General features: G+C 39.7%; 1 protein-coding gene across 1 annotated transcript in view; it reads left to right on the forward strand.

Annotated features, from left to right (window-relative positions):
- The window catches only part of LOC126481760 (Down syndrome cell adhesion molecule-like protein Dscam2), a 723682-nt gene that overhangs the window by 685135 nt on the left and 19954 nt on the right, over positions 1 to 18593 (forward strand). The window contains exons 24-27 of the mRNA XM_050105715.1: positions 9154 to 9294; positions 14255 to 14389; positions 14612 to 14751; positions 15963 to 16101. Coding sequence (XP_049961672.1) covers positions 9154 to 9294; positions 14255 to 14389; positions 14612 to 14751; positions 15963 to 16101 — 555 coding nt within the window. The remainder of the gene's footprint in view (positions 1 to 9153; positions 9295 to 14254; positions 14390 to 14611; positions 14752 to 15962; positions 16102 to 18593) is intronic.

The following is an 18593-nucleotide window of genomic DNA, read 5'->3' on the forward strand; positions in this document are numbered from 1 at the left end:
CACAGCAGTCACACAGCCAGGCTGTACCCTAGGTGACAGTACTGCACCTGCCGATCACTCGTGGACTGGAGTGGCCAAGTGGCTGGTGCATGCGCAGAACATGTGCAGTTGGGCTGCCTGGTGGATAGCCTACACTACTTGCACCTGCCCACAAGTGATCTGAGGGAAATGCAGGAGCATTCTTGCCAACTGAGCGGTATTGGAACAGATTGCTCTGTAAGATGGCTTAATAGACCCGAATGTCTGCTGCACCCCACTGAGCATTTGGATCCTCTGACATGGTACTAAAGCAATGTGCTCACAAGAGGGCAGGTGGTGGGGTAATGCGCAGTGGCAAGGAGTAGTGTATCACATGATGCTCCAGGCGATAGTGTCATTCTGATGTGTGCCCGTAGCACACACATTGAGATGTGTGTATAACATGTAGCATTGATTTTCATGTTAGTTTAGATATGGTCAGGTTAGTTAGCCACTATGAGTTCATTATGGATGACATCAAGCAGACACAATGAGTATTATATTAAGAAGTGACAGTGATAGTTTTTCAAGCATATAAATTTTGTTAGCCAGAGCCAGAAGCAGAAAAACAGTGGCTCGGAGTAGCACTCATCCGAGTGATGCCAGTTACCAAGGTATCTGACGACTGCAGTGTGAGGTGTGTGTCATAGACAGAGAGCTCACTGGTGACACTGCAAAGATTCTTTGTCATTCTCTGCACAGAACACACCACACTGCTGCCTTCTTACCTGCACCCTGCTATAGTTCCCCTCAACTTTGCAGATGGGAATGTTCTCCAGTATATCATTGCATATTTCCATCCTTGTGGACTTAATGCCCATTAACAACTTTCCCCATCTTCCTAATTTATTAAGTTAATTTATTTTAATGGTATTTCTTTATTTTCTCAATTATTTATTCTATTACCTTTTTGCCTAAATTTTTCTCTCCCTCTCTTTTTGACTATTTCTATGTCTCCTTTTCTGTTTTCCTCCTAATTCTTAATTGAACAATTAGTTTCACTTCTGTCTCACTTCCCCCTAATCCAGCTGTACTTTGTACTCTGTCCTATCGTCTCTGGACTGTAGCTGGTACCGTTCTTACAAGTGCACTATGTTTGACCTCCTACTCTCTCTGATATAGCCCACTTTGTTTTTATCTCCTCTCATCCTTGCAACAGATGATTCCCTCTCAACCTAGGGTCTGAGTTACCTATCCCTTCTTCCTAACTGTCCCCAATCTCTCCGTCTTGCCTTTTTTAGGAAAGAACTACCAGTTCTGTTTTTCTCCACTTTTGTGTATATACAGGGTGTTCATTTTAAATGAAGACATTGAAATATCTCAAAAACTACACATCAGATAAAAAAAAGTTATAATTCAAACTTGTCTGTCCAATGATACCACACTCGACCCCCCACCCAGTCCCAACTAGGGTAGCAGTGGGTGGCTTTGAACTCTTCAATGGGAACCCCCATTTTTTGTTGTAGATTACAGTTATGGCAAACTCTACATACATTTTGTCTGAAACATTTGCTTTGTTTCACCACAGATGTTGGTGTAATCAGCATAATATAAATGGTCACACAATCGTAAATTATGACTTGCTACTCAGTGACCCTTGAATATTCAGTGGTACGTGGAACCCCACCTCCATGTTGCGAGGGTAGAACAGGCCAGTATATCATAATTTCTAATTGGAAACCCCATTTACAATATTGTATTTATTTGACATATTGAATAAGGGACTGATCGACGTGGCACTGTGGCCGTGACTCCAGGTGAATGCTACTCTGTGTTTCCAATTAGAATGAGTGTTGAAACAAAGTACCAGCAACTTCAATACACTTAGTGGTCTGCTTTTCAAATGACCATACACAGGACAGAAGCATATCTGTGGGAATGTCAGACCAAGCATTTTTGATGTTGTCAAACATTGTCTTCATAGCCTGTTGGCACTTGCTGGTACACCTTATGTTTTAAATATCCCCACAGAAAGAAATTGGTGATATCAAATCCTGCGACCTACCAGGTCAATTAATAGCCACCTCTCCTGACCCACCAACCAGTGTAAACATGGTCAAATAGCTCCCATGCTTCAGTTGTGCAATGCAACTGTCATGCTGTAACCACATACATTGTTGAACGTCCAGAACAATATCTAACTGTAGTACCAGCAGTTCCTGATCCAAAAGAGTTCAGTATTTGTGTCCATTCAGTTTGCTATTGATAAAATGTGCACCAATGAATTTGTTCCCCATGATGCCACATCATACTTTAACCAATCAATGACATTTGTGATCAACTTGCCATAAACAGTTGGGATTGTCTACACTCCAGTACTGCATGTTATGGAGGTTCGTGCTATCGTGGTTTGTGAATGCAGACTTGTCAGAAAATAGTACCTGGGCAAAGAATGTGGGGATTATTTGCATTTGTTGACAGGCTCATTCGCAAAATGCTACCCAGTTATGGAAATTGGTGACATGAATTTTTTGATCCAGTGACACGTGGTATGGATGATACTTATGATGATGCAGTATTGTGACAATACTACCTACAGACATACTGGAATTGCGGTGTAATTGTGGGGTGCTTACCCATGGATTGTGGTGTACTGTCGCTGGTACAGCTATTTCATTAGGTTCTCCTGCAACTTAATTCATTTCCTTTTGCCGATCTGTATGCTGCCGTCAGATGTTAAGGTGTTAACAATCTTGTAAAATAACAAACAAGAGCTAGCTTTCTCTGGAAAATGCTTGGCATACGGGGCAACAGCAGCCTCAAAGATTCTCCTACGGTCTCTGTAAATGAGTATCATTTCACTTTTTTCTTCTGTGGTTATGTCATGCATCATCCACTTGCACATCTGTTCTCTACATGATAGGCAGGTGTGCAGGCAATAAACACTTTGCAAGTATTGTAATGTTTAAAGCCACTATCTGCTCTATGTCTGCACGATATGTGAGCTCTTGTTGCAGTGTACTGCCTGTTATGATACATCATAGTTCGCTGCACAGCCATGGTGGCTGGGAATCGAACCCAGGAGCCTGTGATCCAGAGGCAGCAACGTTAGCCCCTAGACCACGAGTTGCAGACATTGTGAATGGGGGTTTGCAGTTAGAAGTTATGCAATACTGGCCTGTCATACCCTCACAGCATGGAGGTAGGATCAGACGTACCACTGGATATACAAGGGCCATTGAGTGGCATGTCATAAATTACAATTGTGAACCCATTTCTATTCCACTGATGACAGCTCCATCAACGATGAAATGAAGAAAATGCTTCAGACAAAACGTATGGAGATTTTGCCATAGCATTGTATTCTGCATTAAAAAACGGTGGTTCCCCCCCTCCCCCTTCCCTTCACCCCTCACCACTGCCACCCGGAACATACAAATTTGAATTATAACTTCTTTTTGATCCGACGTGTAGTTTTCAAGATATTTCAGTGTCTTCAGGTAAAATGAATATGCTGTGTATCAGCAGTGCTCTGAAGTTTGCCTCATGAAGATAATTGATTGCTAGCCATTCTGTCTCCTTTAATTTTACTTTCTCTCTTTTTTTTTTTTTTTTTTTTTTTTTTTTTTTTTTTTTTTTTTTTTTTTTTTTTTTTAAAAAATACACAATTTATCATTTGCCATTACAACTATGTGCTCTTCTTATTTTCTTTTCAAGTTTTAATTAATTTATCATACATTACCCTTCCGACTTACCATCTCATACTGCTATTCCTCATTCATAAGGCGCACTTCAGCAGGTTGCCGTGTAAAACAGAACAACAGCAATGGACACATTCTTTCACTCTATCATGATATAAAAGGAATTTGGTATTTAGGTCTTTCTTATTTATTTATTTGCTGCTGCTTCAGTCCAGAGCGACGCTGCTGCTACAGTCTCTGGTTCGAATCCTGCCTTGGGCATGGATTTGTGTGATGTCCTCCTTAGGTTAGTTAGGTTTAAGTAGTTCTAAGTCTAGGGGACTGATGACCTCAGATGTTAAGTCCCATACCGCTCAGGGCCATTTGCTGTCTATACAATAACCAGTTTTCAGACATTGTAATTGGTTTCTTCTGTTCTCTTGATTTATTTATTTTTTACTCAGTTATGCAGTGCGTTAAAAGTATTCCAGATTGATACAGCACATTTTTGTACGTATTCCATATTGACACTGCATTTTACTTGCAGGTTTCCTTTTAGAGTTTTCACTTGTAGACTTTCAAGTAATATATCATAATGAAACTTCCTGGCAGGTTAAAACTGTGTGCCACACCAAGACTCAAACTCGGGACCTTTGCCTTTCTCAGGCAAGTGCCCGTTAAAGGCAAAGGTCCCGAGTTTGAGTCTCAGTCCGACACATGGTTTTAACCTGACAGGAAGTTTCATATCAATGCACACTCTGCTGCAGAGTGAAAATCTCCTTCTGGAAATATATCATAATGTTTCAGTGACACAAGGAGATGTAAATCTGGGGCAGTCAGTTTCCTTTTGTTAAAGGCTGCAAATTGAGTCTGTGATTGGAGATCAAGATGATGTTGAGATACAGATGTTATTCAGCTTTTGTTAATTCTGTGGATGGAGTTGTGACATAATAACAATGTTCATGAACCACATTTTTGTCTTGCCCCTTTACTGTAAGGACCTCTGTTATGTGTGCAAATTTTAGTAACTTCCATGGGTTGACAGTAAGTGCAAAATGGCTAAGCAGGGATGGCTAGAGGACAAATGTAAGGATGTAGAGGCTTATCTCCCTAGGGGTAAGATAAATACTGCCTACAGGAAAATTAAAGAGACCTTTGAAGAAAAGATAACCACTTGTATGAATATCAAATGCTCAGATGGAAACCCTGTTCTAAGCAAAGAAGGGAAAGCAGAAAGGTGGAAGGAGTATATAGAGGGTCTATACAAGTGCGATGTAATTGAGGACAATATTATGGAAATGGAAGAGGATGTAGATGAAGATGAAATGGGAGATATGATACTGCATGAAGAGTTTGACAGAGCACTGAAAGATTTGAGTCGAAACAAGGCCCCAGGAGTAGACAACATTCCATTAGAACTACTGACGGCCTTGGGAGAGCCAGTCCTGACGAAACTCTACTATCTGGTGAGCAAGATGTATGAGACAGGCTAAATACCTTCAGACTTCAAGAAGAATATAATAATTCCAATCCCAAAGAAAGGAGGTGTTGACAGATGTGAAAATTACCAAACAATCAGTTTAATAAGCCACAGCTGCAAAATACTAACGCAAATTCTTTACAGACAAATGGAAAAACTAGTAGAAGCCGACCCCGGGAAAGATCAGTTTGGATTCCGTAGAAATATTGGAACACGTGAGGCAATACTGACCCTACGACTTATCTTAACAGCTAGACTAAGGAAAAGCAAACCTACGTTTCTAGCATTTGTAGACTTAGAGAAAGCATTTGACAATGTTGACTGGAATACTCTCTTTCAAATTCTGAAGGTGGCAGGGGTAAAATACAGGGAGTGAAAGGCTATTTACAATTTGTACAGAAACCAGATGGCAGTTATAAGAGTAGAGGGACATGAAAGGGAAGCAATGGTTGGGAAGGGAGTGAGACAGGGTTGTAGCTTATCCCCAATGTTATTTAATCTTTATATTGAGCAAGCAGTGAAAGAAACTAAAGAAAAATTTGGTGTAGGTATTAAAATCCATGGAAAAGTAATAAAAACTTTGACGTTTGCCGATGACATTGTAATTCTGTCAGAGACAGCAAAGGACTTGGAAGAGCAGTTGAACGGAATGGATAGTGTCTTGAAAGGAGGATATAAGATGAACATCAACAGAAGCAAAACGAGAATAATGGAATGTAGTCAAATTAAGTCGGGTGATGCTGAGGGAATTAGATTAGGAAATGAGACACTTAAAGTAGTAAAGGAGTTTTGCTATTTGGGGAGCAAAATAACTGACGATGGTCGAAGTAGAGAGGATATAAAATGTAGACTGGCAATGGCTAGGAAAGCGTTTCTGAAGAAGAGAAATTTGTTAACATCAAATATAGATTTAAGTGTCAGGAAGTCATTTCTGAAAGTATTTGTATGGAGTGTGGCCATGTATGGAAGTGAAACATGGACGATAAATAGTTTGGACAAGAAGAGAATAGAAGCTTTCAAAATGTGGTGCTACAGAAGAATGCTGAAGATTAGATGGGTAGATCACATAACTAATGAGGAGGTATTGAATAGGATTGGGGAGAAGAGAAGTTTGTGGCACAACTTGACTAGAAGAAGGGATCGGTTGGTAGGACATGTTCTGGGGCATCAAGGGATCACCAAATTAGTATTGGAGGGCAGCGTGGAGGGTAAAAATCGTAGAGGGAGACCAAGAGATGAATACACTAAGCAGATTCAAAAGGATGTAGGTTGCAGTAGGTACTGGGAGATGAAGAAGCTTGCACAGGACAGAGTAGCATGGAGAGCTGCATCAAACCAGTCTCAGGACTGACGACCACAACAACAACACATGGGTAATGATTACACACATCTAAAAATTTTGACTTTTCATCTGAATTTGTATGATAATATGAATTTCTGACTAAATGGATTGCGCTGATCACAAATCTAAGGCCTGTTTCTCTACAGCACATGAGGTTTTCGAACCATCATCCTCATCATAATCTTTGAAATCTGTTCTTAGTGACATCAGAAAACAATTACAGGCAGATGGAGATAAAATGGAACAATAAAAGAGTAAAATAAAGTTACATGAAAGATGTAATAATTATAAGAAGCAATATGGTGATTTGGACACGTTCCAGGTGGAGGTATTCCTTCCATTTATGTTTACTCTTGAATGAATGCTTGATTTCCTTCATTTTGCCTGTGACTTCTTCATGTGTGATACGCCACCAGTAGTCAGACACCATGTTTATTCCCCAGAAACCTTGATAATCATGTTCCAGAGTTTTAAGTTTCTGATGGAACCAGTCACCATGTTACTCTGATGTTTCAACCAAATTGTCCTGAAAATTGTCTGGAGGACCTAACTGTTTGGATGACTATAGCATATGTTGCACTATTCCCTTATAATCAGGCTGCTTATTCTGTCCAAGGAAACAATGCAGAACTGTTTTGTTTCCATCATTGTACTTTCAAAATTTTTATGAGGCATCAACTTACTTACATGCAATCCAACAAATATCCCTTCTTTCAACTTTGCAGCCAATAGATTTCGGAACTGGCTACACAGGTATTGGACACAGTTTCCTTTTTTGTCCAATGCTTTCATATACCACTTCATCAGTCCTAATTTTTTGTGCAGTGGAGGCAATGAAATATGATATGGTTTAACCAAATGCTCATTCACAGTGTTCTTCCATCCCTGTATCAGGTTTTTCCTCTTAGGCCACTCTCTCTTACTCCAGTGCTCATGATACTACTACTACTACTACTACTACTACTGCTACTGTCCTATCCACATATATAGCAAAGCATCTTGGTACACCCTTTTGGCTGGCAGAGAAAAATACTAGTCACTTTAAAGTCACCACATACAAGCCAGTGGTGTTCTTCATACTTCACATTTTGAGCGAGTACACTCATAGTACTGCATGTCTCTATTAAGTGTGCTGAATCTGCAATCGAAATTAGAGCTAGCTTATTTCCAGTATGTAACAACACTGCTTTCATATTTTGCTTTGAAGAATCTATAAGTAACCGCCATTGGTTACTGTCATAGTTTGGAGCTCCCACTTTCATCACTAATCTAGCAGTGTCATCCAAAACACCATTAAATCATCTTCAACAAAAAAATCCCCTTAAGTCTTTATAATTATTTCTGAACATTGAATATGATGTACTGTATGCAAGCAAATTACTTTCACTGAGATGTGATCTCAGAAGCTGTGCTGCATTTTTTGAGAGTTGTGTTGTAGAACTGCCATTGGGTATCATAGACTATTGCAAGTAAGTTTAGACTACGGTAGTTTTCCGAGTAGCTTTGGTCAGCTAAGGTCATAAACAAATTACCTGTGTGGTAAGTGTGCTGCATAGCTGTTGAGTGCACTCAGTGTCTTACTAGAGTCCCCTAACTGGAAGTAATGAACCATCTAGAAACTGAGTGAGGATATACAAAGGGCCACTTACATAAAATATTTGTCCTACATAGCTATTCTCTTGATTGTTAACTTCTGTATGAGTAAGAAGTTGGGGTCCTATCAGTAACTCACTTGCAGTAGTCAGATTTACTACTTTCATGACTTAACTCTGGTTCAGAGAATTTAAATGTATCCATTGATGTTAGTAGAGAGTGGATTGGTAGCCTGGACCATGAGAGACAGGTATAACTGCCAAATCTGAGTATTTTTATCATGTTTCCCTTGTTGTATCCCGCTACTTTTATCATACAGAGAAACCAATGATTGACCTGACTCTTCTGTTAGTGCTTAGTGAAGTTCAAACACTTCATTTTACTTTCACTCTATTTCCTTAATCACTCCACATATGTATGAGAGACAAGATTTGGAGCAAATGACATGTCCTGATCTCCAAACTTAATGTCAAAAAAGAAAAATATGATTTCTGCACAAATTCTATTAATTATCTCAGCATCATGTACTTATATCACGTAAGTTACACATATGTAACAAAATGTATACAGGCCATTAGCACACTGCCTTCCTGACATTTCGAACTTGACTTCGATGACATTTTGAACTTGGCTTCGATGAAATAACACCACTGACAACAACACGCATAAGCCTCTTCTTCTAGCTGTCACATTCACTGAGTTGTTGATATCTGTGGTCGTAAAGAAGCATCTGCTTTGAAGTTCATTCTCCCTCATCAACTCCAGCATCCTACAGAGAAACAATGTTGCCACATGTATATAAATTATAATACATAACACAAATTTTGCAGCCAATAGTAAATATAATGCAGTAGGTTGAGAGGAGGGGGTAGCTGTGCAGGAAAAACAGAGGGTGATAGGAAAAAAAAGATGATACCATTTTCGTGTTCAGGGATACCATATTAGTAACAAACACCACTTACTTTCCAAAGCCTAGAATGTGTGCGGACCTGTTATTAATTGTCATAAAAGCTACTGCATTATTGAAATTGATCACATATAAATCATTTTGATTCTAATCATATTCTGTTTGAGTTGATGCTTAGTATTTCATATTCCAGAATTGCCACCATTGGAGTTAATGAATGGAGGAAGTCCATCATCCCCTTTTTATGCAGACATTAGAATAATAATTCCACTTGTTGTGGCCTTTGTGGCAGTAGTGGGAGCTGGCGCTGCTGCTGCCCTTTGCTGGAGAAACAGTAAGTTTCATACAATTTCCAAGACTAAAATAGTGAACAAACAATACAGCACATACTCCATAACACAAAAAAGGGCACACCATGAAGGAACTATCTGAATGGGATGGAAATTGGTAGATGTGATGTGCATGTACAGACAAACAAATGATTACAGTTTCAGAAAAAATTGGATGATATTCAAGAGAAAGAGCTTCACAAGTTGACCTTATCAGTAACTTACTGGTCCACCTCTGTCCCTTATGAAAGCAATTATTCAGTTTGGTACTGATTGACAGAGTTTTTGGATGTCCTCCTGAGTGATATCATTCCAAATTCTGTCTAATTGGTATGTTAGATTGTCAAAATCCCTAGATGTTTGGAGGGTTCTTCCCACAGTTCTCCAAACGTTCTCAGTTGAGGGGAGATCCGGTGAACTTGCTGGCCAAGATAAGGTTTGGCAAGGATGAAAACAAGCAGTAAAAACTGTTGGCATGTGCGGGCAGGCAGTATCTTGCTGAAATGTATTCCCAGGATGGCTTGCCATGAAGAGCAACACAACTGGCCATAAATATCATTGACTTACTGCTGTGCTTTAAGGGATGACAACCAAAGTGCTCCTGCTATGAAAAGAAATGGCACCCCAGGCCATCACTCCTGGTTGTTGGGCCATAAGGCAGGTGACGGTCAAATTGATATCCCACCACTGTCCAGGGCTACTCCAATCAATGAGACTCTAGGGTGAAAATGCGTCTGGAGATGTCCTGGACGGCTGTGGGCTACCAGCCTGACTGTTAACCACCATTCAGCCTGACAATGAGAACTGTTTGTGTGGGGTGCCGTTTCTTTTCATTGCAGGACTCCTTTGGTTGTCATCCTCAGCACACCTACAGCAGAGCAGTATGTAATGATATTCTGCACCCCATTTTGTTGCCCTTCATGACAAGAAATCCTGTGCTTACATTTCAGCAAGATAACACCTGCCTGCACACAGTGAGGGTTTTTACTGCTTGTCTTCATGCTTGCCAAGCCCTACCTCAGCCAGCATGGTTGCTGGATCTCTTCCCAATTGAGAACATTGAGAGCATTCTGGGCAGGACCCTCCAACCAGCTCGGGATTTTGATGATCTAACATGCCAGTTGAATAGAATGGCATGATATCCCTCAGGAGGTCATTCAACAACCCATCAATCATTGCCAAGCCAAATAACTGCTTGCATAAAATAAGGGCCAGAGGTTAACCAACATGTTATTGACTTGCTCGATTTGTGAAGCTCTTTCTCTTGAATTTCTCTCATCTAGTTTTTCTGAAATTGTAATCATTTGTTTTTCTGTACATGTACATCACATCTGCCGATTTCCATCCCATACAGACAATTCCTTTGTGGTGCTTCTTTTGTCTTACTTGGAGCTCTTTATACAAGTTATATGCATTTGTGTGTACTGTCATTTCACAACAATAATTTGTGTAGATCTTATATCTTTGAAGTATATTTCACCCCATGTATGCACTTCAAATAATCTCAATGTTTCAATGAGAATAAAAGGGAGAATGAATATTAACAATATTTGAGATAGAAGAGGAGGATGAGTAGCTAATAAGTTACCTATGCTGAAACATAAAGGGTGGGACTGATGACATAAAAGCAGAGTAAAAAACAAGATACTCCAAAAGGTTGCTTTTTAGAGATAGGTGTGGCTAATTTCAAAGTTTTATGTCAAGTTTGGTGCAGATCTCCACCTTGACTTCTTAACAGGTCCAAGATTGTTCTAGATGGGACATTTTTTATGAACAAATGAATTCTAGATTTAAGTTCCAAAGCCTTACTTTGTAACAATTTAGAGAGGCACGCTGCATTGATGGTTCAAACCAAGGCGACGCGTGTAGTTGTTCATTTGTTTTGCACAGTCATGTTTTCATTTTCCTTCCCAAAGAATATACTACATGCAGTGCAAATACGCAATCAGTCCTGAAGGCAATGAAGCAGAAAATGTATAAGAATCGCAGATAACATATCCAGCAGAGAAAATTGTCAAAACAATACAGGAAACAGTTTTTCTTTTTCATCATCCAGGGCAATACACATCATTCTGCTGATTATCAGGCATGTGGAAATAAGGGGAAATTTGCAAGCAGGCAAAACAGTCAAGGATGCCCAGGGAAACACATTGTGACACAACATTCTTCAGTCAGAGGGCTGTGTAATTGTGAGAGATGGGTTGGCAATAAGAGACTACAAATATAAACTGCATCCAGTGAAGTCAACTGCCTGGCAATGACATACTCTATATTGATCACTCTGACAAGATGAAATCACCCTGACCTGCCTCCAAGTAAGATACTATTCATAAATGCATTCCTTGGAATGAGTATTACACAGAATACCCAAAGCAAGGAGAATATAAGAAGGAGATTGTCAAAAGCAAAGAAAGCTTTAATCAGTAAAGGAGTCTACTGAAATCAAATATTAATATGGTGCTGATGAAGAAGTTTGGAAAATAAATGTCTGGAGCAGAGCATTGTATGGTAGTGAAATACTGACTATCAGAAATATTTGCAGGAAGAAACTTAAAATATCAAAAATTATATGGACAGATAAAGAACAAAATGAAGAATTACTAAAAAGAATAAATGAGGATAGAATTCTGTGGAAAACTCTTACCAGGAAAAGGGGCATGTTAGAGGGACATCTGCTTTGGGTTCAAGAGTAGTTACCAAGGCACAGAAAGGAACAGTAGAGAGGAAAAAAATAGTACAAGAAGACCACTACTAGGTCTGCCTCTGTAGCTGAGTGGTTGCATGTCTGATTGCCATGTGGAAAATCTGGGTTCAATTCCCAGTATTACCAGGGATTTTTCTGTGGTGGAGGACTGGAATGGTGTCCACTCAGTCTTATGATGCCAATTGAAGATGTATTTGAATAAGAAGGAGCAGTTCCAGTGTCTGGAAAGCTGGGAGAGTGGTGTGCTGACCCCAAGACCCGCCAAACAGCATCTGAATGACATTATATGGCAGAAAATAATTTATTGTTTTTAGTTTAGACCAAGACTAAAATGTGCAAAAGAGATTATAGAGGTTGTTGAGTGTAATAGTTAAACAGATATGAAAAGATGAGTGCAAGACAGGAAACACTGAAAAATGGTATCAAACCTATCAAAAGATTGATGACAAAAAAAATTGTTGTTATTTGATTCCTTGGTGAGAGTAAAATTTTGTCTCTATAGAAGTTTTGTGCCACAAACAGTATGGGTAGTGGTTTGGTTTAATGAAGCATAAATCTGTTGTCTCTGAGGCACATGTGGATGTCATCCATTACTCTTAAGGTGGAAAAGTTCTGATAGCATCTAAGTGCTTTAGGAGTAAAGGAGATCACTCACTAAGAAGCAGAAATGGTGAAACGTTGACAGGTACAGGCATAAAAGAGAGTAAACTTGCTAGCTTTTGGAGTAAATCCTTTCTGAAACTGTAATACAACACCACACACACACACACACACACACACACACACACACACACACACACCAATGTCCCTACATGGTGCCAGCTGGACACAAAATGATGTGCATCCAGCTGGCACCATGTATGCGCGCGTGTGTGTGTGTGTGTGGAGAAAGCATTTACTCCAAAAGCTAGCAAGTTTACTCTCTTTGTGTGTGTGTGTGTGTGTGTGTGTGTGTGTGTGTGTGTGTGTGTGTGTGTGTCAAAGACTAAACGCTTCTGCTTTTTGGTGACTGGTTTCCTTTACTCCTAAATTGTCCAGTACCTTGGTTGTTAAATAATTTGCGTGACCATCCACAGTTTTAATAACTTCACTGGATGTTTCCAAATAGAAAATTTTGATTAATCGCATATCATCTTAGTGGCAACTCATAAAAAGCTGGAAAAGAACTGTGTTGACCTTTCATGTTACAGAATCCCAGTCAGGTGGAAACCTGTTGCCTGATTATTGACACATGTCCCTGTTTGTCTGGACGAAGTTAAAGTATTTTTAGAGACCCAAGAAATGTTTGTGAGTAAGGAAATAAGAAAAATACCGTGATGCGCAACATGACTCAATCTTATGCATTAGTTTTCAGTATCAGCTTACACTCTGCTGCTTATAGGATGGACATTCAATAAATAATTCAACTTTATTTTTCTCAGCCAAATTCAGATGAAAAGATGTGCAATTTATTGTGGGACATGTGGAATATTCCCACTTCGGCCCCTAGGGAAACGGTATGTGGATGATGCAGAGGTTATTGATGCAGCATGAATTTGGCTCCAACATTGACTACTAGAGTGGTACAATGCAGGTATACAGGCACTCCCATTAATGTGGCATAAGGCCATCGTAATTGAATGGAGATTATGTTGAAAAATAGAGTGGGGAATAATATGGCATACTGAAATCCAGAATAAAACCAGACAGTTTTTAGAAAAAAAAGTGTTGCATTACTTATTGAATGCCCCTTGTAACATTTCCTGAAAACATAGAGGATAATTTTCCTGAATTGGTCAGATAAAAACAAGGTTACAGTAGAAAAAACATCTCTGATGCTTAAAACAACTTCCTTGTTTCGTTTTGCATTCATTAACAATTCTCTGTGTAGGACAGAAATTACACTTTCATTAGAGTATTATACCCTTGATTAATTTTGAAACTCTGTTGTGAAATTACTTAAAGGAATTTAAGGTCTTTCACTTTTGTTGTATTAAATCAGGTAAAGTTACTAATGAGTTATGTATTTTCATTATTGCAACACACCAGAAGAGTTTTTACACTCAGGTTCTGACGCAGCTTGCATATTTTGTAAATCTAGATGTAAAAGTGAGTGAATACTTCTCTTATTAGTAAGACAATACTAAATTGTAAAACATGGCTTCAAAGCTAGCAAAGAGGATAAAATAACTACAGTATTTGTGCCTTTGAATCATATATTTCTTAATTTGTCTTGTTATCTTTTCATGTGACTCATTGGCTTGTAAAATGCCATATTTTAGGGGCAACCGTTTTAGAGCAAAACCGGCCACTGAAAGAGACCTTGGACAATCAGCAGAATGCCGAAGCTCAGAGGGAAAGATATTATGCCACAATCCACAAGGTAGCTTTGCAAGCTAGTGGTGATAAAATACCAGGTAAAGAAAGCCTCAGGACTGTCTGAGTGAAAATTTTCTTTGATGTTCTTCTGTGCAGTGAAATTTCAAAAAAAACTGTAGTTTGACTGATGTGCACAGTTTCAGTGGGTAGTCATGTTTAGCCTCAAAACAATTGTAATAATATGAGCATGTGGATACCTACACTCCATGGGATTTATGGTGTAGGTATGTGTTCTGATTTCAGTATGTTTGTTTTTGCAGAAACGTCAGAGGACATATCACCATACGCAACATTCCAGCTATCAGGTCCTGGTGTAGACCCAAACAACACTCTTCTGCACAGTTTTATGTATCACGAACAAGCTATGACTGAAGGGTGTGCATCACCACCACCACATGCAGTATGTTCTTTTATTTACATACATTTTTGAACTCTGAGAAAAAATAATTCTCTCTCAAAGATTTTTCAAAATATTGTATAGTAATTTTATAATGAAAATAATCTCAGGATTATAGAGTTTAAGATCAAAAGAACATCTCTAAAAAAGGTGGCAAAAGACAAATGTGTATGTAAATAATTCAGTAAAAAATAAGGAGGGTTTTGAGGAAGCAAAACTATTTAAGGGCTGGAGAAACTAATTTTTGTTGTGTTTCTGTGATCTCTGGTCATTACAGAATTTTAAGCCTGTTTTCCTTAACCCCGTTTTATGTCCTCCAAGACAGAAAAAAAACCGCTGATGTGTCATTAGCTATTGAATGTTTTATCAAAATGCTTCTGAGCACAAAGATTTGCCACAGGTATTTTATGATGACACTGTAATTTAAACTGCAATATCTTATAAACTGCATCTGTTTTTAGGCATGCAAAACATGCTCACTTAACTAATTACATTCACAGATAATGTTTCAGGGAGCAAGAGCTGTTTATCTGTAACATAAAGACTGCGTGTTAGGTGAGACAAAGAAGTAAGTTCTTCCTCTGCAAAATAGAATTCTCATATCAATTTCTGCCCTTGAATTAAAGTTAGTTACAGCTTCTCTCTTACCTTGTACAAAAATATAAGCTCACGCATATTTCACATCAATACCTTAGTGAACAACGCCTACATTACTCTCATGTTATTATCAGAACAGGTTAGTATTTTCCTCTTCAATCCTCTTCTTTGCCTTAGTAATGCCCTTCTCAAACAAGTGAACAAGAATTTTTTTCCATTTGAATTGCTGTCTCTTTAAAGGATTATTAATAATCATATGTGCATCATCAACAATATAAAAATCCAGGTTTACACATGAATGCATCGCAGCCACCTTCATGAGAGAGTAAAGACACACAACACACTAACTTCCCCTGTGGTATCAGCCTAGAAAGTCTTTGTTCCAGGCCAAGGGTTACACCTGTAAGTACCTAATTTGATTGATGCATTCTTACATTTAGGCATATCCTTAAACTTTCTCTCATAACCTTCATCTTTTTTAAATAAAAGTTTGACACACCTCTTTCACCAGTAAGTAAATTCCAATTTATGTACCTGTGAACACAATGTTTTCCAGTTTCATCTTCCAGATCCTACATTATTTATTACTATAAAATTAGTACTGTGTATTATTTCAGGTAATAAAAACTGCAACAAGGAGAAGAGGAAGTAGGAAAACTGAGGTGGATTCTGATGAATCAGATTCAGACCCTGATCAATTGACATCTAGTCGAACAGAGTCTTCCAATCAGCTTGATGCAGCAAAGATAAAACACAGTAAGTGAGCATATTCTTTATTGGTTGTAAACCAAAATTATCTTGAGATTTGTTGCATTTGATATCTCTCTCTCTCTCTCTCTCTCTCTCTCACACACACACACACACACACACACACACACACACACACACACAGAGAGAGAGAGAGAGAGAGAGAGAGAGAGAGAGAGAGAGAGAGAGAGTGGGGGGGGGGGGGGGGGGGGAGGGGGGAGGGGGTGATTGTAATGTAGATTAATGACAACTTAGTACACAATATTAGATGCGATCTCAGAGTTTTTCAGTTATTGTATTTGGCTATGAGGAAGCTTTATCCAATAAAAACAGAATTAATATCTAGTCAGGTCTATACAGAATGTTACAGAAAAGACTGACAAGTAGCTCTAATGGAAAGGAATGGAAAATTAAAGTTCTGTTAACAAATGTATGAATTCATAATTACACAATGGAAAAGTCAGGATGGAATGTAACAATATTATGAAAAGGATAGCTGCTACTCCTCATATAGTAGAGATACTGAGTCACAGATAGGCACAACAAAAAGACTGTCACAAAACAATCTTTTGGCCAACAGGGCCTTTGTCAAAAATAGATGACAAATATGTGCACACAGACACACAAACACACACACACACACACACACACACACACACACACACACACACACACACACACACACACACAAATGCAACTCACACACACATGACCACAGCCACTGGCAGCTAAAGCCTTTTCATAAGATTCATAACTCATGATTATAATAGTAATTTTTCTAGAATGTGATCTATACACAAACCAACTGGGGCTCGCCCAGTTTATTCACAACAAGGGATGTAGACAGGATGTTTCTTGGAAACACTCCATATTCCAAGTCACTGGTGTGGTCTCATCCGAGGGTGCTCCTCATGAAAAGTGCCCACTGGATAGTCATGGCACAGTGGTCGACAGTAATGTTGTGCCACCTATTCGGTTCCTAGTGGCATTAGGTTGCCCCACTATGTCCCCTGCCTCCCATCTCCCCCCCCCCCCACCCCCACCCCCCTCGCCCTGCCCCCCAATGTGCTAGAAGATGCAGGAGGCAGGAGATGTGAGGGCTAGATGAGCTGCCACCATGAAAGTCAGTGGACATCAGTGCAGAAGGCCTGGGCAGAACAACGCTTGATAGAAGATGCATGAGTCACTACAGGACAGGAATGTCCACTAGGGGCAGAGGAGCAGATGGCTGCTAACCAGCATGTCAGGGTTGAGCTTGGCTTTGATAGTGCCGCAGAAGCTCATGGATAGAGGCCATGGTATACATTAAGGACCTGGGTGGGCAGAGAATGTTCCCCTAGTGGGTAGTGCCTGAACTGATTGACCCACACTGGGGTGCCCATTCAGAAGGGAGAGCACTTGGCGATGACAGGTGCTTTTGGTGGACATGGTGTATCAAAGAGGGTGAGGTGAGAGTGGTCATAAAGACACTCTGCTGGACTGCAGCCCTCATCAGGGTGGCCCTTCAAGCTGTTAAAAATGCATATGGCATTAGGTGTGGTGTTAGACATCGTTTCCTTGTGGAGCTGGGTTTTAAAGATGCAGATAATGTGTTCCACACCACTGTTGAAGGCTGGGTGAAGGGTGCAGTGCAAAGGTGTTGAACTCTGTTATGTGTGCAAAACCATTTGAAGTCGTAGGAGGTTAAAGGTATTCCATTAACCCAAAACCAAAGCCTGTGGGTTGCCTTCAAGAGAAAAGATTTTTTTTTTTTTCAAGACAACAATAGTAGTGGCAGTAGGGACCTGAGTGATGGGAAACACTAAAGGGCAGTGAGAAAACAAATCAGTCACAGTCAATCACATGGAGACCAAAACTGACACAGCAGAACCTAAGTGGATACATTCTCACTTCTCTGCAGTATTGAGCCAGGGAGAGAACTGATGGAGAGGTGCAGTTTGATGGGCATGACAGGTGAAACATTCGTAGATCAGGTCCTCAGTGTCAGAATCAATATTTTTCCATGCTACATTCTGTTGTGACAAGCTTCTCATCTGAAACACATCTCAGTGGGCATTGTGCAGGATGCACAGCACTTATGGCCAAAGAGAGAGAGGAGTAAGGAAGGGGCAGTGATTCTTGTCCAAGACCCAAAACAGAACCCCTCAGTTGAGATGCAGTTGATGTTGCCATGGGCATTAGAGTCTAAATTTGGGGCTGGCAGACATCTCCAGCCACCTGTGTTGTACAAAGTGACCAAGGCAATATAACATCAGGATCTTGTGAGTGGTGGATGCAATGTCACACAATCACATCTGGTAAGTCTCTGCTGACCTGGGATTCTGGGCACTTTTCCAAACTCTACCCCTTTTCTTAAGCCTCATCAGTCCTTTTCCTTCACCTGTCTTCCTTTCTCTTCAACCCTTCTGCCAGAAAAAGGAGTCACTGACTCAAAAGCTTGCGCACATAATATCTTTTATGTGTGTGTTCTCCTGCTGATGCTAGGTTAGTAGATTATTTTA

This window comes from Schistocerca serialis, chromosome 5 (genome assembly GCF_023864345.2).
Source record: "Schistocerca serialis cubense isolate TAMUIC-IGC-003099 chromosome 5, iqSchSeri2.2, whole genome shotgun sequence".
Classification (NCBI taxonomy): Eukaryota; Metazoa; Arthropoda; class Insecta; order Orthoptera; family Acrididae; genus Schistocerca; species Schistocerca serialis.